Raw genomic sequence first — 22,304 nt, 5'->3', positions numbered from 1 at the left:
AACTGACTGAATCACCGCTGCCCAATGGTGTCAGGATGGTTCTGGAGCCATACTCCTTTTTTAAAAAAAATCTTTAACATGGAAATCCTTTTTCATTAAACAAGCCTGGTGCTTGTGGGATCTTTCCAACAGTATTACACCATTTACCTGTATTTAGTTGCAACTTTGGAAGAGCAGTAACTGCAGTAAAATAATTTCAAATGTTTGTTAGTAGTCGAACCGTTTCAATTCATTGGCAACTCCTATGGGTATAACCATGTAATTGCCGTCTTTTTTGCACAGCTGCAGGTAAATCAATACATCTGGTAGAATATCAACAGTTGACATTGCATCTCTGAATTGATAAAGTCAAATTTCTTTCAGATCTTTAAATGCAGGATTTGCAAGTAGAGATTTGACTTGTTCAAATATGTTAAGGTTCAATGTGCAAAAAGGCATGTGAATTGAAAGGTACTTATACCGGACTGTTTGTTTCTGAAGACACACTAACTGTGACATAATGTAAAACTTTTTGTTCTTGTCTGTGAAATGTGTATATCTTTGTTGTGTAATAAAACCAATTTTCATTTTTTTTCTTTTAGAAATCTATGAAAGGATTCTTTTTTGCAAAGCTGTACTTTGAAGCCAAAGAATATGAACTGGCTAAAAGGTAGAGTAATTCACTATTTCAGTTGTTATAAAGTTAAAAGGCGGTGTCAAAAATATCATAGATAATACCATATTTTGTGAAAAAACCAATCCTATTAAAAAAATAAAATGGTGTTGTCGAATCACAAAATGTCTCATCTGGTTAAATTCCTCATGCTTTTAACCTCTGGAATGGCCTTTATGACCCCTTTAACGAATGGCCTTGCAATCATTCGGTTAACTCAGCCCCCTATAGTTTCTGATACTAGGTGTACCAGTAACTCCTGAGTTGAGGGTAGCTGAGTTAACAGGGATGTTGGTGGAACCCTGAGAGTTACCTGAGAAATCAGTAATTCTATGTCCGATTTTCCCTGTAATGCCCATTCTTCCCCATAGTTTCCTCTGAAGATTTCAGTGACTTGCAGGAGCCCCATTGGAATATTTCCAGGTCTGCAGTTCTACAGCCTACCTCTGAATCCTAATGCTGCCAGTAATTCCTGTTACCGGGTCACAAGAGAGAATTCGATACGCTCTTAATGTGGCATAATATCTTCTATAGCGCTCAACCTCAGTGACCTATTGCTGGTGAAACCTGCAGGGGCCCACTTGTTAATGTTTGTCAATTTATAATATGCAGAGGGCATATTCGAACAAACAGTAACCTAGTCTACCCAACCCTCAAACAAACTCTTCCTTCACTACGCACACTTGTGATGCATATAGTCAGACCTTTGAACTTTTTTTTTTAACTTGTCTTTGAGATTTTCTTTTTTTTGTTTCTTTTTATTGAACATTTTTCATATAAAACAGCAAGGCAAAAGAAGACATTGTTTACAGTACTGATTCCAAGACGGGGAAGGAAAACAACACATTAAGATCAATATTCAATGTAGGTGAGAAAAAAGAGGGGGGAGGGGGGAGAGATCCAAGGCAAACCGTACATAAAACAATAGTAGAATGTAGGCTCAGGGGGATAGCGGAGCATCTGGGGCATCCAGCACAGGTGGTGTACATACATTTCCTCGGTACTCATTCCAGGATCCCCACACTCTACACCACTTTCGGGGTTTGCCTCGGGCCAGGTACACCGTCTTTTCCCTAAACATGCACCAATCCATGTTTTCCTTCCATGCCGCAACCGTGGGTGGCCTCGGGGATCCCCACAACTGGGCAATATCTCTTTTAGCAATCATGGCCCCCAGGGTCACCTACAGCGTCTGAGTTACATTATGATCCGTTGGTTCCATACATTCAGTAGACAGCGCCTGGCCTCCGGCCGAAGGGCAATCCCCATGACCTCTTCCATCACATCATGCACCTCACTCCAGTAGGCAGAGACCTCACAACATTCCCAAATAATGTTAAGGAATGTCCCCACCTGCCCACAACCACGGTTACACAGCCCATCTTCACAGAAACCCATATGCACCAAACAAGGGCCCGTGACGTTAATCCTATGTAGAATCTTAAGTTGAATCAACCGGAGTCGAGCTGGGATCGCGACCTCCTTTGGGGAGGAGATCGCAGATTGCCAGTCTTCGTCATCCAGTTCTAGGCCGTCACGGGTCCACAGTTCTCGGAGATGTGTTAGGAGGTCCGTTCTATCATTGATTAGTTTTTTATAAACTAGGGAGATGGTACTATCAGGCACATAGCCATCTAACAATCTGTCCTCGAGCGGAGACGGCTCCGGAATCACCTCTCCGCTCTGGAAAACCAATCGCAAGGCATGTCGGACCTGTACATAGCCGAAATATTCTGTGCTACTCAATTCAAACTCCTCCTGCAACGACTCGAACGATTTAACCTGTCCCTTAACCCAGAGGTCACCCACCTTACTAATACCAATGATGTCCCATTTGTCAAACCCCTTGGTATTCCAGAGTTTTCCGAGCTTATCTGAACAAAAAAGCGGGGTCGCCCGAGTCAGACGATCAGTCCATCCCGTCGCGTTGGTCGCGTCTCGCCACAGGTGCACCGCTATCTTCGTGGGTCTGGACAGAACCCCAATAGCAGACTTAGAAATAGCGCCCTATAATAGTCGCCACCGGGCAGGAGCCACCTATCCATGGCGAAAGCGGGATGTGATTCGGGACCATATACACCATGGTTTATAGCTCCCAGATGGGACGCCCAATAGTCACGTTTTATATCCGGGAGAGCTATACCCCCATCGTACCACGGGAGCGTCAACTTAGCGAGAGAGATACGAGGTCTACCGTCCGAAATCAGTTTCCTTTGAAGATCTTCAATTGCTCGAAAATAGCTAGCGGGGATAATATCAAAGGCGTTCTGAAGAGCGTAGAGAAAACGAGGCAAAGACATAATTTTAAAGAGGGCAGCGCGACCTAGCGGTGAAAGTGGAAGTCTTCGCCAGCCCGCGACATCTTGTTTCAGTCGTGACAAGGGCGGAAGAAGATTTTGCTCATAACGAATTGCCGGGACCAAGGAGATGTAGATACCCAAGTATTTAAACCCCGCTTGAGCTATTTGAATGGGACGGTTACGCGGGAGAGAAGGAGCGTCGCCCGAAAGGACGTACAGATAGGATTTCGTCCAATTAATAATGAGGCCCGAGTTCCTACCGAATGAAGCCAGGACATCACATAAAACCATCAAAGATTTTCGCGGCGAAGTCCAATACAATAAAATATCGTCCGCGTAAAGCGAGATACGATCTTCAAAGTCAGAGGACCACCGAATACCCTTCATCGAAGGCTCCCATCTAATCCATGCAGCAAGGGCCTCGAGAGCTAGGGCGAACAGGAGTGGCGATAAAGGTCAACCCTGACGAGTCTCCCTCTCAAGAGAAAAAGGAACCAACACATGGCCATTAACAACAGTTTGCGCAAGGGGGTCCTCGTAGAGCAATCTGACCCAACCAATAAAGCCCGGTCCGAACCCAAACTTAGCCAACGCGGCCCACAAATATGGCCATTCGACGGTGTCCAAGGCCATCGTGGCATCCAGAGACGCCAAGATGGCAGGCTTACGTAACGTCGATGCTCTCGCGAGAACACCATGCAAACGCCTGAGATTAAGAGCAGTGTTTCTGTGTGGGATGAAACCGGATTGATCCGGATGGATCAAATCTTCGATAACAGTGATCAGTCTGTTTGCCAGGACCTTCGCCAACATTTTAGGTTCGGCGTTCAATAGGGAAATGGGACGATACGATGCGCACTTGTCTCTAGGCTTTCCCTCCTTGTGAATCACCACAATGGTCGCTAAACGCTGATCATGGGGGAGAGAGCCACACTCGAGACTCCATAAACATATCTCGCAGATAGGGAGCAACTCTATCAGGTTTCAACTTGTAAAGTTCGATAGGTAGTCCATTAGGACCCATCGCCTTCCCCGAACGCAGGGAACTAATCGCAAGAGCCACCTCGTCTGCCGTTATTGCAGTGTCAATCTGCTCTCTATCAGCGTCAGAGAGATATCCCTTAACAAGAGATGCGAGTCCTCTTCTGGTCTATCAGGCACAGAGGAGTAAACCATCTGGAAATGATCTGCGAACTGTTGAACAATCTCTATAGGGTCTGAAATACGAGTACCACTAGCAGTCTCAATCACAGGCACCACTCTACTGGCCCTATCTCTCTTGTCCAGCCAAGCGATCAATTTACCGGCCTTATCGCCGACATCATATAGGCGTCCCTGCTGCTCCCTACTCATGGCCTTAGCCGCGTCGGTGACCAAAGCCTTGTATTCAAGCTGTTTTAACCGTAGTGTATGTGTCGCAGCACCGGTGACCCCACGCTCCAGTGTAAGTTCCAAATCCGAAATCTCCGTCTCAACCTTAACCACCTCCTCATCTCTCTGTTTCTTGACACCCGCTATCAATGATAGGGCCTGGCCCCTGAGAACAGTCTTAGAGGCCTCCCAAAGAGATACAGCTGAAGAAACAGAACCCTCATTCTCCAGGAAGTACTGATCAATAGATTTCACCAAGGTAGAACGAGTTTTGGGGTTCCGAAAGTACCAAGGGTTGATTGGAGCCACACGGCCCTCCATCTCAGAGCCCAGCTCAATCCTAAGCCACAACGGAGAGTGGTCGGAAATACCTCGGGCCAAATGTTTAACCTCAGCAACAGAGAGGGCCTGCCCCGCCGGCAACAATAAATAATCAATCCTGGAGAGGCTGCCGTGTGCGCCAGAAAGGAAGGTATATTGGAGAATGCTACACCCAATGCAGCGCCAACAATCAACCAGACCCAGGGTGTCTAGGAAATCAAAGAGCCAATTTTGTGTACCCCGGAGATCCCTGGGTGGGTGCCGATCTATCAGACCAGAGACCACTGCATTGAAATCACCACCTATAAGCAGTGATCCCACAGGGAGAGCCAGAAGACCCGGCCCTAGTTCTGCGAAAGTAGTTGATTGCAGGCCAGGCGGAACATATACGGAGACCAGGGAAATGGTTCGGCCCTCCCACCTACCCGTGAGCTTAACACAACGCCCCCTGCCGTCAAGTACCATGGAGTCAATTTCAAATGGGAGAGAAATCCTAAGCAGGATACCCACCCCCCTGGAACCAGAGGAGAACCCAGCATGTGCAGCCAGACGGTATCCCCTCCTGTTCATTGCACGGCAGGTATTACCAGTCAAGTGGGTCTCTTGAAGGAGGACTATATCTGGGGAGAGACGCTTCAACAGTTGCAACACCACACTACGTTTTATCCGATCCCCCAAACCATTCACATTCCAACTCATCAATTTCAGCTCCTTACCCCCCATCCCGAAAAGGAAGGAAGATCCAACCCCTGGCGGAATACAGCACCTCGTCGAAAGTAAACATATATACCTTGCCTGGCAAAGAAAACCAAACTGTCCCCAACAAAACCCCCCAACCCCCCCTTCAACAACCCGTTACAGTACCCCCCACCCTGCACCCCTGAGTAACTCTGGAGAACCGCCCAAACTTGCAGTGTGCCTGTCGCCCCCCCCAGCTAACTAAGCTACAAGAAGAAACACCGAGGAGGAAATAGACCCGCTACTGACCCCGCAACCCCCGAAATATATACATTAGGCAAATTGTCAGAATTATCGAACCATAGTTCGAGGCCAGCGATAGACCTCAGGACACCATCCGGCTGCACCTATTCTTGTTCTGTCTGTCCTCCCTCTGCTCCACCAGGCTGGCTCTCAGGTGAAGACTGATTTGGTAGAGTGTCAAGCCAGTCAGCCACTACATCCGGACGGTCGAATAAATAGGTCCGCTCTCCATGCTCCATTCTTAACTTGGCCGGAAACAGCATGGCATATTTGAGACCCATGTCCCTTAGTCGTCTTTTCACACCCATGAAGCCAAGTCTTTGTCTCTGGACTGATTGAGTGAAATCCGGATAAAAACTGACCGTGGTGTTTTCGAACCGCGTTGGGCCATTAGTTCGTGAGGCCTGCAGAACAGCGTCTCTGTCTCGAAAATTAAGGATTCTGGCTATTATAGGCCGTGGCGGGGCTCCCTGTTTCGGACGGCCACCCGGGACTCTGTGGGCACGTTCTATAGTAAAAAATTTACTCCGGCCCTTGGGTGCAAGATGGCGAATAATTAAGTCCTCCACGAAGAGGTCCGCAGCCGGATCCTCTGCTTTTTCCGGAACCCCTATGATGCGGACGTTATTCCGGCGAGCCCTTCCTTCATAATCTTCGAGACGGCGTATAATAAGATCGCTGCTGGTCTTCAAGCGACCGACATCTGTCTGCAATTCAGTGACGTCACTCGTGAAACTGGATGTCTTAATGTCCAAAGATTTAACTTTTTCGTTGGTTTTTCCCAGATCCGCTCGGATCAGATTCACATCAATCACCACGGTATCAAGTTTATGTGCAAGAGCCTCAATTTGGTATCCTATTGAGGATTTGATGCCATCTATCGCGGCCATGACGTCTTGCAAAGTCGGTTCGGTCGACGATGGGGGCTGCTCCTTCGTGCCAGCTCCACCGGGAGAACCCTTTACTTGGGTATAGCGGTCAATACTGTTAGATTGCGTTGAGCCACCCCGACGAGTGGTCTTAGTTTTCAGCTTGTCCCCTTCAGGTTTCCCCGCCATTGGTGGAGACGGGTCAAAGTGGCTCAATGAAGCCGGGCAGGAAAATGGCTATCCCTGGCCACCACGGGCGAAGTCGGCCCCGGCCAGCGGGCACGAGCCAAAAGTTTTCTAAATCTGGTAGGAACCCTCCGATTCACTGTCACGGGTGATCCGACAGCTGTCTGCGAACTCAGGGGTAAATTTATTCCCAGTCACAAGTCACTTTGGAATCAAGACCGAAAGTGAAACCAATCAGACCGGTCGCACCCATCTCCTGTAGGCCGCTGTTGTTCAATTACAGATCGGGCAGCATGGCAACTCCCTAACCGGGCATCATGAAGGGATAGGCCGCAATCTTCAATGCGCCATAGCACCGGCTCCCGAGGTCCAATTAAGAATCCGATCGCAGATTTCGCCTCACGTGTGGTTCGCCTTCACAAGAACATCAGTGAGAAGCAGGATATAAGACAGGATAATTGCGGGAGGTCGCGAGGGTCTCGGAAGCCCTAAGCTCACGCGGCCATCTTGGTTGTGCGCGAAGCTCCTCCCTCTTTATTGAGATTTTCAAACAATACAGCTCACATAGTTGTACAGACATACATTACCAGATGTTCTACATATGAGCTCCAACAGGTCGTAGGATCAGATATTTATAATAGAACCAAAAGAACAAGGTCCGGTCCAGACCTCCACCCCATCCATCACAGTAAGCAAAGGGAAATAGAAATTTGAAAGCAATAAAGCAAGTTACACCAAAGGTCACACACTTTGAGCGACACATCGGTTATTAGCAAAGTAGACAATCAAGGCATCAGCAGTAGCAAGGGTTACATACTTTAAGACAGTTCGCTTCCTCTGGGATTAACAACACAGCCGAATTTCATATCATAAAAGGTATCGATCAAGTATCGTACATACAGTATAGAAGCACAAGCGGAGTACAGTCACAGCGCGTTGGCACATCTATTTGCGCACCCCTTAGTGTCAAACATCTTATCCATTCAGTTTTTATGGTGATCCCATAGAGCCCCCAGTAGCAGGGGAGTCCACCCTGGCTCTTGCCCTAGATAGAAACGGCTCCCAAATATCCCTGGGTCTAGAGGTGGCTGGCATTAGTTCCCAGTATGTTTCCAGTTGTACCTGACCATAGGCCACATCCGCCAGCCACGCTTTAAATGTAGGAGCCTTTTTCCTCCCCCAACACAAAGCTACCTGTCTCTTAGCATACAATAACAGAAGTGCATGTAGCTTCCTCACATTGGTTGCAGTTTCCCACACAAAACCTAATAGCCCCTGATGCGGGCGGGGGTATCTGCTCTGCCCAGTATCTGATTGACAGCATAAAAAAATCGCATGCCAGTACTCCAGCAGCTGGGGGCAGTTCCATGCCATGTGTATAAAATTAGCAGGTTCGTACCCACATCGCCAACAGCGTGCGTCAGGTCTCAGCTTCATGCGGTGTAGACTAGTCGGTGTCCTATAATATCTATGTAAAAACTTGAAATGCACTAGCCGCAATCTATAATTCGGGGATAGCTCAAGTAGTTGTTTGCAACAGAACTCCCATTGTTTATCCGAAAGCTGGGGGTCTAAGTCCATATTCCACAACTGAAACGATCTAGGTGTCCCAACTGGAGCCTGCTCCTGCATAGCTGTGTACAATCTAGTGACCAACTTTCGTGGCGATGCCCTTGCCAGTATATCCTGCACTGCAGCTAATATTGGAGGGGCCTCGGGGAAATTCATTGACCGGGCAGTACAAGCCAGTTTCAGTCTGTGGTACTCAAACCTGTCTCTAAAGGACACTTCACCATCTCCGTCTCCCACAGGTGGAAGGCGGAACTTCCCTTCTGGGTACAAATCCGCAAATGTTCTCAGTTGTGATCCATTCAGTTCCAACACCCCCCCACCATCCTCCAAGCAGGCCAGCATTGGGTTTCCCCTCAAGGGGATTGCAGGAGCAAACAGTGGGAGGCGGGCTCTATTCTGCAACTCTCTCCAAGTCCACCTTTGCATATCAGCAGTGTCTACATCAGCTCTAGGGCGCTTCGATTTTTTATAAAGGGCGACTTCCAACGAAGTTGGGGCGACTGAATCTATTTCCACCGCCACATGCGGTTGGTATGGCGTACGGTGCACCCAAAAATGTAAAAATGGAGCCTGTGCACAGAGCGCAGAGAGCCGCATGTCCGGGGCGCCCAGACCTCCCTGCCGCAATGTCAAGAGGGGCCATGACACTCTGGCCTGCCCACCCGACCACACCAAGGTCAGCAGCAGTGTCCGGAGGCACTTAAAAAAATGTTGCGTGAGGGGGATCGGGATATTTGCGAACAGATATAACAATTTTGGCAATACCACCATCTTAGATAGTGCCACCCTACCCGCCACCGAAAGAGGCAACCGGGACCAGATCTCCACCCTACCTTCAAGCCAGATCACTGCCCTCCCAAAGTTCATGCCCCAAATATCTTGTATATTTCTGCAGATCCATATGCCTAAGTATTTGACCTCCTCCGGCTCCCAGCGCAATGGATATTCCGATTTCACCTCGGGTGTGCCTTCTGTCAAGGGAAAGATGACAGACTTCGTCCAGTTAATGGACACACCCGATAGTCCTCCGAATTTGATGAATTCCCTGAGGACAGGGTCAAGGTTTTCAGAGGGGTTCGAAATATACAAAGTGACATCGTCAGCATACATTGAAATAAGTAAACTTCTTGAGCTGAATCCTATACCTCTATCAGTGTGGTGTTGGCGAATCCTGGCAGCCAGTGGTTCCATGGCAATGGCAAATAGTAGGGGCGAGAGTGGGCACCCTTGCCTTGTGCCACGGGTAATCGGAAAGGATTCCGATATCATGCCATTGGCTCGTACTCTCGACTTCGGGGCGGTATAAAGGAGTCGAATCTGGTTGATGAACATGTGGCTGAACCCCATTCTTGCGAGCACCATGAATAGATAGGGCCATTCAAGGGTTTCAAAGGCTTTTGTTGCATCTAGGAAAATGGCGGCAGCTTTTACACTAGGGTGGAGATAGTTCAGGACCGCAAATATCGTTCTAATGTTATGCATAGTACATCTACCAGGTATAAACCCAGATTGGTCCGGCAGGGCCACCATAGGGAGAAGCGGTTGTAATCTATTTGCCACCAGTTTTGCATACATTTTCACGTCTACATTAATAAGTGACAGAGGACGATAAGATTCTAATAACACTTCGTCCTTGTCGGGCTTCAGTAGAGTGATTATTAGGGCTTCTCTCATGGAGTCTGCAAGTAGACCGGCTTCTAGGGCCTCACCATACACTTCATACAACCTAGGCGCAAGTTCCTCAGCATATGCTTTGTAGTTTGCAGTGGTGAGACAGTCTGGACCTGGTGCTTTATTCAGCGGGAGGCTCTTAATGACCTGTTTTATGTCCTCAACTGAAACAGAGAGGTCCATATATCTACGGCGAACATTGTTGAACCACACCAATGCAAGCGAGTCCAAGAAGGCTTGAAGACCCTCAGCGTTGCTAGTGTGCTTGGCTGTATATAAAAGTCACGAAATTCATTCAGAACTTCAGTCTGGCCTATTACTGCGTCCCCATCCTGATTATTGATCATGTGTATGAAAGGTGGCGAAGTTTTGCGAATCATGTTTGCTAAAGTTTTTCCCGGCCTATCTCCTTCACCATATCATCGGGCCTCGGCATGCTTCCCCAAAAATGTAACCTCACGATGGGCTTCCTCCGAATATTCTATAAGTTTGTCTTTTAATTCAGCCGCAACCTGGGGGGTCTGGTCGGCACAGAACCGCTTCTCCAGTTCTCGAATCTGACCTTCAATGCGGGTTAGGGTACTTCTCACCGCCTTTAACACCCCGGCCTGTCTAGCTATGCATTTACCCCGGATCACCACCTTAAAGGCATCCCACAAAGTGGCCTCAGTAGACCCAGCATTAGGAGTAAAATAGTCTACAATGTCAGTACGAACTTCTTCTTTAAATGCCTCATCCAGTAAGTCATGTGGTGGAAGCCTCCAGCTAAAGGCCCGGGGTGGTGAGTCAGGAAGAGAGACAACCAACAGAGCGGGGGCATGATCTGACAGGGACCGGGCCATATGGCCCACCTCCAGCGTCCATGCAGTAATGGTAGAGGAGACAAGCCAAAAATCTAACCTAGACCAGGCAGCATGCGCATTTGATATACACGTCCCCTCCAGCAAACCAGGGTGTCGAATACGCCAAATATCTAACAGGGCACCCTCTGACATCAGGTCATGCAGTGCTGCACCAGTGCGCGGGTGTAACGGCCTAGCAGTTCCCTTCCTATCTAGTGTATCGTTCAGCACAGCATTGAAGTCCCCTCCCCATATGATATTATCGCAATTCATTGTCGCAATCTTCGCCCAAACCTCGCAGAAGAACTCCGGAGAGTCAACATTCGGACCATATATCGCAGCCAGAACCACTTTTTAAACTCCCAGCGTCCCTTGTAAGAGATCATAGCGACCTTCAGGGTCCAAGTGTACCTCGTGTTCTTTCCAATCCAATCCTCTACGCAGCAGTATAGCGACTCCGCGTGCATAGCTGGAGTATATCGCTGAGTGGATATGTGCCCATCTACTGTGTTTAAGTCTTGGGGAAGGGGATGTATTCAGGTGTGTTTCCTGAAGAAAGCAAATGTCAATGTTGTGCCTCGTTAACTACGCATGCACCAAGCGCGCCTTCCTACAGTCATTCATCCCTCTCACATTCCAAGTAAGGGTTTTAATCGCTGCCACGGGGAGGTTCAGTGGGGTGTGCAATGGATCTCCAGGATGTACCATGTATCAATAGTGGTGACCCAAGTATATACCATGATGTGTTAGGACAACAGTGAAGACCCAACCAATAAAACCAAACATACCCCTCCCGCCCAACCCCCACCCACTCCAACCCCCCATTTGGGCGGAGACATACCCTTACGAAAACCACTCCAGAGTGGTGGAACCAAAACATATGGGACTTCCCCTTGGAGGCGTGGGAGCTCCAGCATACACCCCTGTTTTCACAGGGTGGCTGGGGTCAGTGTAGCAGACCCTTCTCAGGAACCATGTAATAATGAAACCGATGGAAATGGTGCACTGCCATTACATACTTCTAATCGTCCACCTCCGTCAATGAATGTAGCAATTAAGTAAAGTAAAACCGTGCCTGGCCAGGTGTAAGCAACAACGTACATTACAGCAAGTAGTATTAACTACAAGATAATTTAGCATATGGCCACCACAGTCTAGTCCATGAAGATATCTGTAAGCAGCACAGCATCAAGAGTAATGCACATGTGTCCCAGCAGGGCGGGGTAAAAAGAGTCCATAAATGCAGCCTGCATCTCAGATAGAGCAGGGAGCTATGAAACAAGCAAATCAAACACTGCAACAGTCTAGAACAGCGACAATGAGGGACATTATGCGACAGTCTTAGCTACGTGGAACAACATACATCAGACAGTCTGCAGAAGGGTAATAGACCAATCATTGTCACTTAGCTGGCCATCAGTCCTGTCCCGCCCTACATTAGACTGTTTGGCTTTGGAGCCACAAACATGTTTAGCAAATTTAAGGGCTGATTTGGCATCAGCGAAGAAGTGTGATGTGCCATCATAGGACACTTTGAGCTTAGCCGGGTACAATAGTGAATAGGGGATTTCAGCTTCCATCAGCAGCTTCTTTGCTGGCAAGAATTCGCGTCGTGCAGCTTGCACTGTGGGTGTAAAGTCAGGGTAGAACGAAATATGGTTGCCTTTATGCGTGATTTTACCTTTTTCCCTTGCCAGCTTCAGCACTGTATCTCTGTCCTGAAAGTTCAGCAATTTGGCCAAAATCGGCCGGGGTGTACCCCCCACCGCTGGTTTTGGGCCCAATGCCCGGTGGGCTCGCTCCACAACGAAGACAGGTGAAAGATGGGGGTCAAACAGCTCATGTTGGAGATCTGAGATATACACTTCCATTTTGGAAATGGCCGTCTTCTCCGTAATGCCCGTAATGCGGACGTTGCTCCTCCGAGAACGTGCGTCCAAATCATCATTTTTCGCTTGTATAACAGCCAGCAGCTTATCCATACTGGAAATATGCGCTCTAGTTTCTTGCTGGAATTCATGTTGTTCTGTATGACGATTTTCCAGGCAGTCCAGCCGGGTTTCATGTGTGGAGACCTGGGATTTCACGGTCTCCAGTTGCGACGTCCGGTTGTCAAGCTTGACATCAATGCTTTTCAGACTCAAACGCATTTCTAACATCAATTGCCGGAGGTCAGCACCATTGTCTCCATCGGCCGGACCCCCACTCGCCTCATCCACGTCACCTTGTTCAGTGCTGGTCTGCTTCACCCCCCGCCGATTCTCAAAATTGATCTTGGGCTGTCGAGTGTCCGGCTTTCCCATCCCTGCTGCAGATGTGCAAACCCACCTAGGCAAGTTTCCCACAGGGCGGGCTGTCCTTGGGTTAGCGGTATTGGTCCAGGCAGGATGCATTCAGCTCGGAGCGGGGCAACAGCGGGCGAATGTCCCCCAGGCAAGTACCGTCAGAGCGTACCAGCCAGTCTTATCTTCCAGGTGCTGTAAATGGATTTTCCGCCGCTTAAAATGGCGCCCGATAGCACCACTGACAGGACCAGGCCTATTCGGGCAGGCAGCCCGAAACATGGGGGTCCGGGGGGCAGGTACCTCGCAGCCATCTGCGGACCTCTTGGGGTCTATGCAGCCTCCACTCGTGTCTCCGTATGTAGCCTTCCAAGGCGGATAGCGTCCGCAACAGAGGCGCAGCGTATGGCTCAGGAGGGCACAGGCCGCGCCACACCACACCACACAAAATGGTGCCTTCCTAACTCAGCTTCACAGTCTCCGCCAAGGCTCGAGTCCTAGCCCTCCGGCCCTGCACCCACACATTCAGATGTCGCAGCTGCGCCCCTCGTTGCTCCCCCCACAGCGCCTCCACACCGACAGGCCTGCAACGAGTGACTTGCGCTCTAGGATAAGGCCTTGCCTAGATCTCCGGCAGCATGGGACGTTCTCCTGTCCTCAAATATGTGATGGGATGCGGCCAATACTGCCCCGCCACAGCCGCCGCGCCCGCCTCGGCCACAGCTGTGTGCCCGCGCCGCATGGTCTGCCTCCCGTCGTTGGCTGCCGCTAGCGCCTTCCTCCGCGCCTTCTCCACCACCTCGCGGTCCAGGCCACCACCGCAGTCAGCAGTAGCTCTGCAGTGCGGGCTATGTAGATCGAGCGGCAGGTCTTAGAGCGGATCTTCGGACACGAGCGGGCCTCACATCCCCGCTCTAAAGTGGGGATCGCAGCTGGCCTCAGCGATCACAAGGGCGGGCGCCCGCCCCAGCCAGGCCCGGTCAGCTTCGTATCCGGCGGCGGAGCACCGCAGCAGCAATCCCGGCCGCCGAAATTGGGTCCGATGGTGCCGCAGTTCAAGTGCACCACGAGGCAGGTACTTTGGTGCCCTGAGGTCCGTCCAAAGCAGGATTAGTTCAGGATAAATGCTACAGCCGGCGGAGCTCGCTCACAGAGCGGGCATCTCGCTGCCTGGCTAGCCACGCCCCCCACCTTTGAACTTTAATAATTCCTACTTCAGTGCTTCTTAACCTTTTGGATGCTGGGAGCCCCCACTGAATCACTATTGGAATCCTGGCACCCCCGTGAGTTATTACTGCAAGCAGGGTACCCCCGACTAAGCATTTTCGATGCTTTTAAATCACAACCAGTACACAAACATTTATTAAACAGATACACAAATGATTAAATATTTAATTCCAAACAAATGTTTTTTTTTAAATCTACATTTTAATAGGAAGGTTAAGGCCACTTATCGTTGGTTATATTCTGTTTCATTTCCTTGCACCCCTCCTAAGAATCAATCTGAGGACACATACTTAATTTCTAGTCTCCAATTTCAAATTCTTTCGCTGAACATTTTAAGATTTTCAATTGTACATTTTAATTCTTCATTTATATACACTGAATTTTTATGTTAATATATAATTTTCTAAGCAGTCACAGACTCCTCTGAGCAGGTGTTGCTGACCCCCAGGGGTCCCTGGGCTACAGGTTAAGAGCAATTGTACTGCTAAATTCAGGGAACCTCAATGGAAAACCTACTAAATGCCTTGTGTGAAGCTACTGAACTAAATCATTATTTGGGATGAGGAATTTACTAGGAGTGAGTCTGAAGGGGGTACAGCAAAATTGCAGAGTGAGCATCAGCAACACAATAGTGTTGAGGGTGAACTGGACTAGGCTAAGGGTAGAGTCCTAAAGTGGTCCAAGGTGTGGCTAAAGATGTGTTTTGGATGGATATAGCACTTTCTGGTAGAGACTCCTAGCCACATATTACTCCCCTTTTGAGTATTCCTAGGTGCCATCCTGGATCTGCAATCTTTTAGCAGTACTTCTACACGTTAGTACGTGGTGCTGTGCCGGTCTGCATTGACTACATTCCACTCCTGAAATGACGAGCAGGGCTTACATAGGTGCCACTCTCACATGCTAGTGTCAGTTCTTTTTTCCGAGCCACCAGACACACATCCAGGTTGCCCTCCTGTCTCTTTGAGACTCGCTTTACCTCTTGAGAATTGTAAAACAGCGTGTAAAGGAAATGTTACCTCCCAAAATTACTGGTTTTAACGCTGTAGGGGCTGTTGCAAATAGATGTCTGTGACAGACCCTCATCAGGTTTGCCTTTGATCGAGTCACGACTTTAAGGCCTGCAGCATTTGTGTGTCGATGAACCTGAATGCCATATGAGACTGCAACGCAAAACTCTACATCGCGGAAGACTCTGCGACAGGACCACTGAAAGTCAAAAGTTAGATCCCAGTCCCGTTACAGATCCAGAAGTTGAAGGCGTCCTTTCAAGGGGCCGGTCTACAACATGCTGTGTTTTTAACCTTGTGCAGACTCACAATTCGGAATAAAAGTGACACAGTTGTGTGTGTGTCTAGCCCAATTTTAAAAGAGACTTCTTGAGTCTCATTTTTTCACTGGGTCTTGATTCTTTCTTCTACACTTTTTTCCTTCACTGGACACATCACACTTGTTTTCATTTGAGAAAGTTATCCATGATGACAAAAACGTGGGAAAGCTGGTGAGAACCTACCAGTAGGTCCTCTGGTGGTGCGCATGTGAGATACTTTCTCTTTTCTCTACACATTTTTTGTAGCACACATACACTTAAACAGTGGGGGTATGCTATCTTTTGAGTGAATTGACTGACCACTTTTGTTTCTTTCCTTTTTTTGTAATTGTTTTAAAATCAAGTGGGCATGGAGGATTTGGGCGTACTGTGCTATTGAATAGCTGGCCGTGGGCAAATATAAGAATATCTTCTTTACTCTAATCCTTTAGATAATAAATTATTGAGAAACTGCCTACTAATGCCAGATCTTTGATGTATGGATTGCCTGTGATCGAGTCACGACTTTAAGGCCTGCAGCATTTGTTTGTCGATGAACTCGAATGCCATGTGAGATTGCAACGCAAAACTCTACATTGCTGAAGACTCTGCGACAGGACCACTGCAAGTCAAAAGTTCGATCCCAGTCCCGTTACAGATCTAGAAGTTGCAGGAGTCGTTTCAAGGGGCCGGTCTTCATCTCATTCAAAGACTTTGGTAAGTCGAAGAAAAAAACACACAAGAAATGTAAGTGGTACTCGGCCCTTTCCGCCATTCCCATTCTCTTGAGGCGGTGTCATACTTCTCGATCTCGCTCCCGAAACCTGTTGACGTCTGAGCCTAACCCGCAACTTATTCCGGCACAACTGGGGTTTCCTTAGCCATCCGCCACTCCAAACCAGATGAGTTCTGTAAAGCCATGCTCCGACTCTTTGGATCCTTGCCGACTCTCTCTAGGGGTACTTTGGGGCCCACGGAGCCAAGAGGTCCTCCACTTGGAATGCAGCCAGCCGGGTACGCTCTTGGTGCCGTTAGGACCCTCCAAACCCACCACGAGGCCAACTCTGGACTTAGTTCCGACTCTGCCCATAGCACCATGCCAGTTCCCGCAACTTTGATGTCAACCTCATCGATGCCGGATGACGAGGTACCTATTTTTGTACTCTCGGAGTCTGCATCGCTTTCTCTACCCGAGCCTTCACAAAGGTGACACATACTCTGCATTTCCTGTTTGGCACAGATTCAGATGACAATGGTAAAAAGCGGGTTGTGATCGGCCAGCCTTACCATCAGGAGAATTGGTACGACCAGTTATAAGAGGCTGGTGGTCTTGACAACAACCCTGATTGAGGGCTTCTCTCACCCGCTGGTCCGGCTACTGAGGAGAGTGCTTCGTACGCCATGGTGATACATAGGGCTGACTAAGTCCTTGACCACAAGATCTCCACCTTGGAGGCCAATACAAATGTTCTTACAGAAGTCCTTCAGTTTGGGCAAACCTCCACTAAGCCCCTCTTACCTTTTAACGAAGGCCTTACAGATACTTGGTTGGGGACAAGGGCCAAACCTTGCTCTGGGCCCCCTGTCAACCGCTAATATTGCAAAACGCCACAGCCCTTCCCTGGGTGAACAGGCATTTTTATCTCTGTAGCCCTCCCTTGAAAGCTTGGTGGTGCAGGCATCTGCTAGCAAAACTGACCCCAACAGACACTCAACTACTATCCTGATAGGGAGTCAAAATGTTTGGAGACCTTTGCAAAATAGGGTCTTCTCGTCCACCAGCTTGATGCTTTGATCTGTAAATGCCAGCATCCTGCTGGGGCACTATTCCCCTGTCCTTTGGGACTCTGTGGCTCAAGTCCTGCACAGATGTTCCTGAACATCTCCAACCTGTCGCCGCAGGCAGTCGGCAACCACCTCTAGACTACACCGAACGTCCTGTTATCTTTGGTGCTCTGCTTGCTACCAACGTGCCGAAATCAAACTAGACTCCGCTTCATCTGAGCCATTCTGGACACTTCGGTTTTTTGCCTTTGTTGGGGGAACAGTCTTGGACAGTTGTTTTTTTTTTTTTTTTTCACAACCAAGTTTATTGAGCGTAAAAGTATCAAGGAAGTGGCATCTTCACACACCAAGATCACCACAACAGTATCAATGTAGAGGTGACATACATAAGATTCACAAAGCTAGTGTCAATGAAGCTCAGCTTTAAAAATGCCCTAACAACCCTCCCCAACCCCAACTACACCCCAACCCGTACCCACCAACCCCCCCCCCACCACACATGTACAGAGGCAACACAAAAACGATGCATATAGAGGATGCAGGTGTAATGCAACCAGGGTCGTGCCATTCGGGCCAGAAAAGTCACTGCGATCAAATGTCCTCCTCCGGCTCCGCCGGGGGTTCCAAGGTCAGGTCACGGTAGTCGGCCCACCGCCTCCAGATCTTGTAGTGTTTGCGTGGGCAGCCCCGCGCCTCAAAGATTGGTTTCTCAAGACCCATAAAGTAGTCCAGCCCAGCCTTCCACGCAGACAGGGGGGGGGCCCTCACAGATTTCCAGGCCCGAGCTAGGTCGCGCTTAGCAACCACCAGGCCCAGTAGCAGCAAGTGGCGCTTGTATATGTTGCCCCCAACCCCCTCCATAATGTGCAGCAGGCCGAGCCTGTGAGTTCGAGGAAGATCCCAGCCCAGGACCTCAGCCAGGCAGCTCCATACGCCCTTCCAGAATCCAGCCAGGCGACCACACGACCATACCGTATGTATTAGGGAGCCAGGCACTTCCCCACAACGCAGGCACTCCGATGACGCAATCAACCCAGCCTTCCACAGTCGTTCACGTGTGTAGTAGGCACGATGCAGGTATTTGAACTGTATCAGGCGAAGCCGGACCGCAATTGCGGTGCCGCGCGGGGACTCCAGCGCCTCCCTCCAGTCGTCCTCATCCAAGGCGCCCACGTCCACCTCCCATGCGTCCCGAAGGGAGCGAAGAGTGGACGAGCAGTGAATAACAAGGGACCGATAAATCCCAGAGACCTTCTTGTCTCCCATGTCTCCCATAAACACTTTCGCCTCAATTGGGTTGAACTCCGGCAGGGAGTCGAGGCCGGCAATGCTGGGGGCGAGGGCATGCCTCAGCTGGAGGTAACGGAAGAACTGGGACTGGGGCATCTGGAACTCTACTCGGAGTTCCTCAAAGGATTTGAGGGCGGCGCCTGACATGACCTGGCCCAGTTGTGTAATTCCAATAGCCTCCCAACCCTCGAACCCGGCTAGGGCCGCCAGTTCTGGGAGCAGACCGTTGTGCCACAGCGGCGTTTCGGCCGTTAATTTGCCCCACCAACCCATGCGGCGCAAAGACTGCCGCCACACTGCAAAGACCACTTTTGTTACTGACGGCAGCCCGCGGCGTATACGGGCCGAGTAGAGAACGGTGTGGAGCGTGTGGTCACCCATCAGATGCCTCTCCAGGGCATAGGCCGGGTCACTCCTGTCCCCGTACCACCATTCATTGAGGACAAGAAGATGTGACGCCTGGTAGTAGGAGAGGAGGTCGGATGTGGCCAGACCACCACAGTAAGTGGACAAAAAGCATGTCCTCAGGGCCACCCTGGCCGCACCGCCATCCCACAGGAAGCGGCTCAGCACAGAGTTCACCTGACGGAACCACTCCATGCCAATGGGGTGCGGGAAATGCTGGATTTGGTACAGCAGTCTCGGCAGCGCCACCATCTTAAAGATGGCCGACCTCCCAAAGATCGTAAGGGGCATTCTGGACCACGTCTTGACATCAGCCTGAACCCGTTCCCACACCGGCAAGACACTGCGCGTCCAGACCACGGCTCGCGAAGTCGAAAGGAAAACACCCAAATATCTCAGGCCGTCCGTCGCCACGCGCAGGTCGGCGGCCCAAGGGTCGGTAACCGTTCCGCCACGTAGAACCCACAGGGTCGACTTAGACAAGTTAAGGCGGAGCCCTGAGACTTCGCCAAACCCCCGCATGATCTCCAATACCCGAGGGCCCGAGCGCCGCAGGTCGGTAAGGAAAAGGAGGACGTCGTCCGCGTAAAGCGCAATCCTATCCGTTAGGGTATCGTTCCAGACAAAGCCACGCAGATGGGCATCCAATCGTATCCGCGACGCCAGGGGCTCCATGGCCAGGGCGAATAGATAGGGGGACAGTGGGCAGCCCTGCCGAGTACCACGGCCTATCCGGAAACGTCCCGAGACCGCACCGGCTACCCGGACCGACGCCGTAACATTAGTATACAGGAGACGGATATAGGACAAGAAGACAGGCCCTAAATTGAGGCGGGCCAACAAGGTGAACAAATATGCCCAACTCACCGAGTCAAAGGCCCGGTCCATGTCCGCGAGGAGCAGTGCGGCCCGTTCATCTCTAGCCCCCATGGCGTCGATCGCTGCCTGCGCCCGCCGGATATTATGCCTGGTGGCCCTGTGCGGCATGAACCCGGCCTGGTCAGGGTGGACCAGGTCGGCGATGTGGGGCAGGAGGCGATTCGCCAGGGCTTTCGCCAAGATCTTGGCCTCGATGTTGATGAGGGAGATTGGCCTGTAAGAGTCGTGTCGGTCCGGCGCCCTGCCAGGCTTCAAAAAGACCACAATCTCGGCATGGCGCCAGTCAGGTGGCAACTCGCCTCTAGACCGCGCCGCCTCCAGGGCGCTGCGAAAGTGGGGTCCCAGCTGGACATGGAACTTTTTATAGAATTCGGCGGGATAACCGCTCGGGCCGGGCGCTTTCCCAGTATTCAATTGGCCAAGGGCCTCCCCAAGTTCCTCGGACGTTAGCGGGGCCTCCAAGGCCGTTCTAGTCTCCTCCGGAACTGCCTGCGGGAGCAGGTCGTCCAAGTAAGAGGCAATCTCGCCCTCCATCAATGGGTCACGAGGAGCGTATTGTGCCTCGTAATAGCGGGCGAAGCTAGCCGCCAACCGATCCGGGTCGGTCATAACTGAGCCATCCTCCGCCGTAATGCCGGGTAGCTCAAGGGGCTGGAAGGTCGCCTGGCAAAGCCTATGTAGCATGGTGCAGGACTTATCACCCCATTGATACACCCTGCTACGCGTGGCAAGCCACGCCTGCCGGGCCTCCTCATAGAGGACCGAGGAATATGTCTGCTGGGCCTGCAGGAGCTGTCGCACGACACCATCGCCACCCCCGAGTCGACCACGCTGCTCCAGCTCCTCCACGCGGGCCGCGGCAGTCACAATGGCCTCCCGGTGTTCCCGCCGAGCGGCTGCACACCAAGCTATATCAACGCCCCGGATCGTGGGCTTCAGCGCCTCCCACACAACAATGGCATCGACATCCCCAACCGAGTTCTCGCGCCAGAAATGGTCGATCTCTTTGCGTAAGTGCGCCACATACTCCGGCCGCTGCAACTGCCAGGCGGACATCCGCCAACGAAAGGGTTGTCGTTTAGACAGGAGGGTCACGGTGGCTAGAACAGGGGAATGATCCGAGAGGCCTCTGGGGAGTATCGTGGCGTCCCTGACACGGTTCAGATAGGCACCCGGTACAAACAAGTAATCGAGTCTCGAGAATGACCCATGTACCGCCGATACATACGTGAAGGCCTGCACTGCGGGATGAAAATGCCGCCACACATCGATCCAGCCCAGACTACGCACAGTCGCACACAACCGGGTGGGGGCAGCCGCGGGGGGGGGGGGTCAGACACTCCACACGCTCGCCTCAGGCGGTCCAGGCCCACATCCATAACTGCATTCCAATCACCCCCCACCACAGTCAGGACCTCCGGGATTTCGTCCCACAGCGCAAACAGCCGCTCAGATAGTGCCCATTGCAAGGGGGGAGGGGCGTAAACACTGCCAAAGACCACCGGCTCGGAGCCCAGTAGGCCCTTAACAAAGGCAAACCTTCCCTGAGGGTCAATCCATTGCTTCTCATGAACATAGGCCACCCTACGATGTATCAAAATGGCCACCCCCCGTGATCCCCTCGTAAAGCCAGCATGATAGACCTGGTGGTAACCGAACCTCTGGAGGCAAAGGGCCTTAGAGCCCAGCATGTGAGTTTCCTGAAGCAGGAGTACATCCACCATCTCCCTCTTCCCCCATCGCAGCACAGCCCCACGCTTGATCTTATCCAGGATACCCCGCACATTCCATGTTACCACCCGCAGAGTCTTCGAAGGAGACAGAAGCGCAGCATCAGCCATAGTCAATATACAGTCCAAAATCCGGCCCTCCCTCCCACCCAGGTGCAACCCGCAACCCGATAAGAACTACAGCCTCAGACATGTGTGGACCCACCCCCCCAGCCCGCAAACTCAGCGCCCCCAACCCCACCCAGAACCCCCCCAACAAGTACAACACTAGAACACCCTTCCAAACCCCACACCCACCACCCCAATACCTCAGAAAACAGTGAAGTATCTGTCGCGGTGTGGAGAGACCCGGGCCCATAACAGAGGACCCAGGGCCCGCCACACCAATGGATCCCCACAACCCCACAATGACACACACACACCACCCCCCCAACAACACTCACATCTGTGAGGGTCTGAGGCCCATGTATGGTACCCTCCGAACCCCACTGCGCCCCCATGACAATGACTAAAGTCTGCACACGGGAGCCGACTGGCACATCAAGGACAAAATGAAACAGTCTCACCAGCCTAAGCAGAGCAATTCAGTATGCAGCAGACAAAGTGCATGTAGGCCCAGCAGTGTTCAGCTG

The 22,304-nt window shown here is 50.9% G+C and overlaps 1 protein-coding gene across 2 annotated transcripts in view; it reads left to right on the top strand.

Annotated features, from left to right (window-relative positions):
- The window catches only part of LOC144773229 (E3 SUMO-protein ligase RanBP2-like), an 827,846-nt gene that overhangs the window by 61,884 nt on the left and 743,658 nt on the right, over positions 1-22,304 (top strand). For both annotated transcript variants that reach the window (XM_078658128.1, XM_078658127.1), the window contains exon 2: positions 582-649. In XM_078658128.1, the coding sequence (XP_078514254.1) occupies positions 582-649 (68 nt within the window). The remainder of the gene's footprint in view (positions 1-581; positions 650-22,304) is intronic.

Source organism: Lissotriton helveticus, chromosome 8 (assembly GCF_964261635.1).
Source record: "Lissotriton helveticus chromosome 8, aLisHel1.1, whole genome shotgun sequence".
Lineage (NCBI taxonomy): Eukaryota > Metazoa > Chordata > Amphibia > Caudata > Salamandridae > Lissotriton > Lissotriton helveticus.
The sequence above is the reverse complement of the archived record's forward strand: the minus strand, read 5'-3'. Positions and strand labels throughout refer to the sequence as shown.